The 8,749-nt window shown below is 39.8% G+C and overlaps 1 protein-coding gene across 3 annotated transcripts in view; it reads left to right on the plus strand.

Annotated features, from left to right (window-relative positions):
* Window positions 1-8,749, plus strand: part of TTC21B (tetratricopeptide repeat domain 21B) — an 81,528-nt gene that overhangs the window by 37,243 nt on the left and 35,536 nt on the right. For all 3 annotated transcript variants that reach the window (XM_004703772.2, XM_045298541.1, XM_045298543.1), the window contains 4 exons: window positions 1,509-1,747; window positions 3,385-3,457; window positions 4,064-4,174; window positions 5,615-5,753. In XM_004703772.2, the coding sequence (XP_004703829.1) occupies window positions 1,509-1,747; window positions 3,385-3,457; window positions 4,064-4,174; window positions 5,615-5,753 (562 nt within the window). The remainder of the gene's footprint in view (window positions 1-1,508; window positions 1,748-3,384; window positions 3,458-4,063; window positions 4,175-5,614; window positions 5,754-8,749) is intronic.

Below are 8,749 nucleotides of genomic sequence, written 5' to 3' on the forward strand. Positions count from 1 at the left end.
TATATATATATATATAATAACTCTGTTATTCCAGTTTATATATTGGTAGGTGCTGAAAAAGCTGAAGTTATTCCCTTGACTAAAGTGAAGAAGTGTAGAAAATTTATTTGTTATACTTTGAGCGGAAATGTGCTTTCTGCCAGCACCTGTAAGGTAGACATAAATTACTTCATAAATGGCTTTAACTATCAGCATGATTCACCTTGACTGCTCTGAGACAGCAACACTCTGTTGTCACTGGGCGCTTCCAAAAGGAGTCTCACACACACGCCCTCACATAGACACACAGGAAGCCCTACTGACAGAGTGGGTTACGTGTGTGGTTGCTAACTGCAAGCTCATCATTTGGAAACAGCTCTCTGCCCTTGTAAAGATTTACAGCTTCAAAATATCTCTATAGGGTCTCTATGAGGTGATAGAGACTTAATGGCCATGAGATCTGAGATACACACACATAAATATGTGCGTGTGTGTGTGTATGTGTGTGTGTGTGTGTGTGTGTGTGTGTATATAATCTATATATATATATATAGAGAGAGAGGTAATTCTGAGAAAAAGCCTTGTGGAAAACAGGGAACTTAACAACACCTTTTGGTTTATTTATATTAGTTGTTAATTTTCTTTCCATATTTCAATAGAAATTGAGAAGGTCATCAATTTCTAGTTGTCAAATCACATGGAATTTCGATTTCTTTACTCATGTGGAATTTCAATTTCATCACTAACCAAACCGAAACCTAACTCACTGCCATCAAGTCAGTGCTGACCCGAGAGACCCTAAATGATAGGCTAGAACAAATCAAAATAAAACACATGGAATAAATTGGATCAGTACTATAGGCAATTCAAAGATGTATTTTTTTTTTTTACATTTTAATATTCTTGAAGGTAGAATGCCTAATATCTTAAGTTAAGTTTTAAGATAAGTAACATTTTAGGTATAGAAATAAACTCATTTTCCACTTGAGGCATCATAAAAGGTTTTTGTGGTGGCAGGAATAGTCATATTCTATTTATAATGAAGAGTTAGTGATCACAGAGGGTGAAAGGGCATTACAGACCTTCCTAAGAATTGGGGCTTTAGAATCAAGCTGCCTGAGTTCACATTCTAGTTCTCTTCACTTGTTCACTTTTTAACTCTTCAAAATTCAAGTTTCCTTACCATAAGATGGAGCTAATGATCATAACCACAACAACAGGGTTGTCGTGGAATTAAATGGGGTAGGACAATGCCTAGCACAAAGGAAATATTTTGCTCAGCCAATTATATTAGTAACAGGTCCGAAGTAGCTTATTTCCTCGTTACTTGTTTACTAGTTAACAAATAGTTATAGTTTCATCTAAATTCATTTTCTGATTTTAGATTTCAATATTTAACTTTCAAAACTCCTATAAGTTTGTCTTACAAATATGAAAACTATTCTAGTGTTTGCTGTTGAGTCTGTATTATTAGAGGGTAATTAATTGGCTTATTGCTTTGAATAAATATTTCAATTTTATCCTTGTAGCATGAGGCAGCAAAAGTTTTACAAGATGCCATCCATGAATTTTCAGGAACATCTGAAGAATTGCGTGTTACGATGGCTAACGCAGACCTCGCTCTGGCCCAAGGAGATATTGAGAGGGCCTTAAGCATGCTTCGAAATGTTACAACTCAACAACCGTATTTCATAGAAGCCAAAGAAAAAATGGCAGATATTTATCTCAAGTACAGAAAAGAGAAAATGCTCTATATCACTTGTTATAGGTAAATTTTATTTCAACAAATTATAGCATGATGTATTTTACCTCCTGACAAATGGAGCCCTGGTATACCATTGGCTAAGCCTTGGACTGGGAGCTCCGAGGCCACAGTTCTAACCCACCAGCCCCTCTTGGGGAGAAAGATGAGGCTGTCTGCTCCCCTAGGGATTGACTGAGTCTCAGAAACCCCATAATTGTGAAAAATCAGACTTGATTCGATGGCGGTGGGTAGTATTAGTTTCCAGCTTCATTTTTTGTGTTTCTGCTCATTGCTTTGTGGATACTTCACAGATCTTTGCCTTATGTGCCCTTGCCTCTCTGACCACCAACCAAATCACTCTTTATAAGACATAGTTATAATGACTTCAGCTTTGTGTCTGTGTCTTACTTTGCTTCCTCGGGTTTCATCAAATGCTGTTTCTAGACCCTGAAAACCTTTGTTTCCTCTTCCTTCGTGGTTCACCTGTGCAAGTCTGAAGTAAATATCCACACTCAGATTCTTTGTAGATTCTGAGTGATGCTGAGCAGCTGAGCAGCGCCCACATGTAGATGGATGAGTGGGTTCTCAGATGGCATTTTCTGAGATGTTCCCAACAGATCAAGTACTAACCAACATCGCTTTCATGATGTGAAAATACATTACTCTATTGTTGGATTGTTTCTGACACAATCAAATGTAGTAGGTAAAATCGTATGGTTTTATTTCAGCCAAGTCTGAAAACTACCTTTACAGGTAAGGTTTGAACCCTTAGCTTCATTGTTAAAATTGGGGTATCATTCTCATAAGAGGTTTGGGACCATTTAGGTGAGATACTGTATGGTAAGAACCTCGTGCCACAGGATTATTTGAGTGACTTTGGTATCTTGACCAGAGGAGGAAGAGTCTTAGAAATGTGAATTTTGTAGATAAAAAACAAGCACATAGTGAATGAGGAGATTTTCTATTGTGTATGGAACCCACTTTGGAATATAATCTATTTGAAAAATAATGGAGCTCCAGATGGAAGGATAGTACTTTTTTTTAAATTAAATACTTTTATTGGGAGCTCTTACATCTCTTATCACAATCCATACATTCATCCATTGTATCAAGCACATTTGTACGTTTGTTGCCATCATCATTTTTAAAAAGCATTTTCTTTCTACGTGAGCCCCTTGGTATCAGCTCCTCATTTTTCCCTCTTCCTCCCCCCCTTCCCTCCCTCGTGAACCCTCGATAAGTTATAGCTTATTATTTTTCTATCTTACATTGCCCTCTGTTACCCTTCACCCACTTTTCTGTTGTTTGTCCAGATAGTCCTTTTTTATATCCCTTACTTTAAAAAACCTTTATTACTATATCACGTCAAGACTAAACATGGCATAAAAGATTCTTTTCTGGATAATCATAAGTTAGGTTTTTACTGTCTACGTGCAGTCTGTTACCCTTCATTTCAGAAAATGCAAATGCTTCCTGGAAAACCCTAATCAACCTGTGGGTGTGGATATGAGTGTGTTTTGTTTTAAACAATATTGCACTAGCATATATGTAGATGGTACTTTGAAGGCCATCAGTTAATTGACAAATGAGCTTTTTATTTTATTGGTTCAGCAGAAGATGCTTCTGTGTAATGTACTAAGTAGAGTTGATCTGATTTCCAGAGAGATGGCGGAGAGACTGCCCTGCCCCCGGTCCTTCCTCCTCCTTGGTGACGCCTACATGAATATTCAAGAGGTACTGCTTCTGATGCTACTTTACTTAGAGCATTTTTGTTTTAAAAGAAGATTTCAAGACTCCTCTTCATGATTAGTATGGTCATTATAATAGTCCATGAAAAGGAATTTATTTTTTATAATGTTTACTTAGTATCTGATGATAACATCTTCAAGGTGAAAGGCAGTTTTTACAATGAAACATTCAGTTTTTTTTCCTTCGCAAGTTGAAATCCAGTAATTTAGCTCTCTGACTGTTCGATGTAGAGGTGTATGAGACGCGTGTTAGGAGGCTCCTGTAAGCAGACTTGGAGAGCTCCCGGTACGATGGGATTTTCTTACCCAGACTGGGAAAAGTTCTCTTTGACTGTATCTGACTTTCCCGCAACTGCTAGAAGTAAAGAGCCCAAATGCTGTCTCTGAAAGCTGGGCATGACGAATGTGAGTGAGGATTATACTACTCAGTTACTCTACCCACCCTGGACACTAGGGTCACTCTGAAATTGGGGGGTTGCCTGATTAGTTTTACAAAGTATTTCAAATAGAGAACTTCTGTATGGAAATGTTGCCATTTAATGAGATCCAGTGAAAGCTATTTAATGATTGCCTATTTGCTTGCCGATATTAGCCTGAAGAAGCCATCGTAGCATATGAGCAAGCATTGAATCAGAATCCAAAGGATGGAACTGTGGCAAGGAAAATTGGGAAAGCTCTCGTCAAAACCCACAACTATTCAAAGGTAGGCATTTTATACTTTGAAATACGTCCATTCTCTATATCTCTCATAACTCCCTATCTGTTAATAAACTGCTCTATGGGAAGTTTTCAGCAAGGGCTGCGTTTATCTTTGATCCTGACGCAAACCGACTGACACTTTGCATTGCAGGCTTTCTCAGATGTCGCTGTGCAGACTGCTTGAACCCCACCGTCTAATTCTGACTCTACCTGGTACCTCCGTCCACGGTACCCAGTCAGTGACCATGCAGTTGCCTTTTTGACACTCCTGTCATTGTAGGAGGAGGCTTCATGGATGCCCTTTTTGAGTGAAGTTTAGAAAGCCAGATGCTTCGTGTTTATGTCTTTCCCTAGTAGAAAAAAATGGATGTTCCTGTTTTTCATCCAATCCCGGTCACCATTGGCTTTGAGAAGGCTCACTGGCCCTCGTAATAAAGCCTGTCTGCTTGCTTAGCCCTGTCTTTTAACCAGTTGTTGTAAGAAATGTTAGTTGTCCTATGCGGTCATTGATTCTCTAAGAAAATTGTCCTACTTCACTTGTAATGGAGGCGTGTGCTGTGTCACCTTAATTAGTGTTCTCTACTTTCTAATATCCATCACAATGGCTACGCAGAACACAGACAAAATTCAAAATTAAAGGACTTAGGAAGGAAGTCCACAGATTGTAATACCTGTGAGAAATGTTTGGGATAGTTGTTTGCCACAAAGTTTGCCAAAGTTCTAACAGGTTGCAATTAAATGCCCGAAGGGCCTACCACCCTAATTTGAACCTCAACCTAAGGCATCTGGCTTCCGTTCCCTGGGGCCAGCAAACCCAGCTCCCTGAATTAACTACGTGGAGGTATCTGACTCCAGTTAACCTCAGCCAGAAGGCACTCAGCTCCACTCGTGGGTCAGCCAGCCCAGCTTGCCCAGTGAAGGACCCAGAGGTACCCTACTCCACAAGCCAGCCTCCTGTACTAAAGCCCTCGGCTGTACTCGATCTGTGGGTTGGGAGGTCCACCACTCTGGCTCCTGGTTCTGCTGCTGCTCCTCTAATGGTATAGCTGTCTTCTCCAACCAGGAGGTTCACTGCTTAGAGGTCTCAGGTCCAGAAGGGCACACTCCTGACTCCTGCTGGTAATCAGGTCCCTCCTCTGCTTCTCAGAGGGCTCATTTTATAAGCAGGAAGATGGCACTCCAGGGAAGCCTATTCACAGTTACTCATAAGTGAATCCTGTCAGGATCTTCTCCCACCATCTTACAAGAACCATACAGAAAAAGGTCTTTGGGGGGGAGGTAGAGACTTTGGCTGGAAGAGCCGCATTAAATACATGTGGCTACACATGCCTAAGATCAACCTCCTTTATTTCCAATTATGTAAATACTTTCAGTCTAATGAATAAAATATATACTCTTGAATGCCATAATTACCATTTTTCTAACTGAAACTGGTTTTGTTTAGGCAATCACTTACTATGAGACTGCTCTGAAAAATGGACAACATAATTATCTTGCCTGTGACATGGCTGAGCTTTTACTAAAACTGAAAATGTGTGAAAGAGCCGAAAACGTTCTTCAACATGCTTTGCCTCATGAACCTGGTATGAAATCTTTCTGATATTAAAAAAAAGAATACACACATATATATACATACGTATAATGGCACATATATGTAACATATACATAGATATATACACATAATTTATCATACTACCACTGGACTATAATAGATGTTTGAAAAGCTAACTACAGATTTATGTGAAAGATATTTTATTTTCTAAAATAATGTAAAGGAAGTTTCCTATATATTACCACTATATTTGATGTTTGAGCATTTTTACAATCTACTTTCTGTTAAAAAGTAACAAAGTTATTTTTTAAAATACTGAAAGAAAACAAAATAAAAAAGCTAAAGTAATGTATAAATCTTTTTGTACCTGCCATGAATCCGTTTGCCTAGTCTCCTATTACCTCCCTAGAGGCAACTGTTTTTGATATTTTTGTGTTTTACTCTCTATACTGTGTGTGTGTGTGTAGATGTACTAAGTGTGTTGTTGTTGCTGTTAGGTGTTGTCAAGTTGACTCCGACCCCTAGCGAGCCTGTGCGTAGCAGAACCAAACACTGCACGGCCCTATGCCATCCTCACAATGGTTCTTATGTGATGCAGTCCATCTCAGGGAAGGCCTTCCTCTTGTTCACTGCCCTTCCACTGTATCCGACATGATGTCCGTCTCCAGGGACTGGTCTCTCCTGACAGTACTCCCAACGTCTGTAAGAAGTCCTGTCATCCTTACCTTTAAGGACCACTCGTCTTATTTCTTCCACGACAGATTAGTATGTCCTTTTAGCGTCCATGGTACTTTCAGTAGTTTTCTCCTGCACCACAGTTCAAATGCAGCAGCTCTTCTTCAGTCTTCCTTACTCATCGTCCAACTTTCACAGCCATATGGTGCAATGGCGTACACCGTGGTTTGGCGTCAGGTGCATCTTAGTATTCAAAATAACATCCTTGCTCTTCACTACTCGAAAGAGGTTTTGTGCAGCTGATTTACCCAATGCAAACACCTTTTGATCTTTCGACTGCCATTTCCATGAGCATTGATTATGGATCCATATAAAATATAATCCTTGACAACGTCAACCTTTTCTCCATTTATCAGGATGTCACCTGTTGTTTCCATTGGGAAACAGCTGGGTGTTGGTCTTCTTTACACTGAGTTGTAATTCATACTGCAGGCTACAGTCCTTGATCTTCATCAGCAGCTGCTTCAAGTCCTCTTCACTTTCAGCCATCAAGGTTGTGTTATCTGCGTATTACATGTTTGTAATAAGCCTTCCTCCCATCCTGATGCTGCATTGTTCTCTATATAATCCAGCTACTCCGCCGGTGATTTGCTCAGCATACAGATTGAACAAGTTTGGGGAGAAGATACAACCCTGAAGCACACCTTTCCTAATTTTAAACCATGCCGTGTTCCCTTGTTCTGTAAGCACAACTGCCTCTTGATCCATGTATAAGTTCTGCATGAACACAATGAAGTGTTCTGGGGAATTCCCATTCTTCTCAAGGCTATCCATAGTTTGGTAGGTCCACATAATCGAATGTCTTTGCATAGTCAATGAAACACAACTGAACATCTTTCTGGTATTCTCTGCTTTCAATCAAGATCCATCTGATATCAGATCCCTTTTTCCAAGTCCTCTTCTGAATATGGACTGAACTTTTGGCAGTTCCCTGGCAATACACTGCTGGAACTTTCGTTGGATTATCTTCAGCAAAAATTTACTTGCATGTTGTAGCAATGACTGTTCTATAATTAGTGCTTTCCATTGGGTCACCTTTCTTTGGAATGGGTACCAATATAGATTTCTTCCAGTCAGTTGGCCAAGTAGATTGTCGTTCAAATTCCCTGGCATAGGAAAGTAAGTGCTTCTGGTGCTTCATCAGCTTGTGGAAACATTTCAATTTGTATTCCATCCATTCCTGGAGACTGGTTTTGGGCTAATGTTTCAGTGCAGCTTGAACTTCTACCTTCTGCACCATTGGTTCTTGCTCATGCTGCCTCCTGAAATGGTGGACTGTTGACTAGCTCTTTTTTGTACAGTTGCTCTGGGTATTTTCTCCACCTTCTTGTGATGCTTTCTGCATTATTCAGTATTTGACCCATAGAATCTTTTAATATTGCAACTCGGGGCTTGAATTGTCTCTTCCTTTCAGTTTAAGACATGCTGAGAGTGGTCTTCCTTTTGGGTGTTCTTACTTTAAATCTGCACATTTCGTTATGAGACTTGACTTGGCCTTCTCGAGCTGCCCTCTGAAATTTCTGTTCAGCTTCTGGACATCATCCTTTCTTCCATCTGCCTTCACTACGCTATGATTGAGAGCCTCTTCTTCTGCCGTCTATGAGTATTTGAGCTTTTCTTTCTTCCCTGATTTTACAGCCTTTTCCTTTCTTCATGAGTGAGGTTCTTGACATCCTCCCACAGCTCATCAGGTCTTCTGTCATCAGTGTGCAGAAGCAATTCTGTTCTTGAGAGCCTCTCAAAATTCAGGTGGGATAAACTCCAGATTGACCCTTGTGGACTTGTTTTAATTTTCCTCAACTTCAACCTGAACTTACATATGAGCAGTTGATGATCTGTTCCACACTCAGTCCTTGACCTCCTTTTGGCTGCTAATGTTGAGCTTCTCCGGGGCCTCTTACCCCCGATTTAGTTCCACTGATTTCTGTGTTTTCCATCTGGAAAAGTCCATGTATATCGTCACTGTTACTGTTGTTGAAAAAGGTATTTGCTATGAACAGGTCGCTCATTTTGCAAAATTCTATCATGGGATCTCCAGCTTCATTTCTGCCACCATTTTTTAATAATCAATGGCCTCCTGGCCCTGGGTAGCTTCTTAATGAGAGGCTTTGCTGGGTTTTTTTTTCTTTCCAATTTTTTTAAATTAATAAATCACTTTATTGGGGGCTCGTATAACTCTTATCACAATCCATGCAACCATCCATTGTGTCAAGCACATTTGTACATTTGTTGCCATCATCATTCTCAAAACATTTGCTTTCTACTTGAGCCCTTGGTATCAGCTCCTCATTT

This window comes from Echinops telfairi, unplaced genomic scaffold, assembly GCF_000313985.2.
Source record: "Echinops telfairi isolate 266 unplaced genomic scaffold, ASM31398v2 ScPeMD7_4;HRSCAF=17, whole genome shotgun sequence".
Taxonomy (NCBI): domain Eukaryota; kingdom Metazoa; phylum Chordata; class Mammalia; order Afrosoricida; family Tenrecidae; genus Echinops; species Echinops telfairi.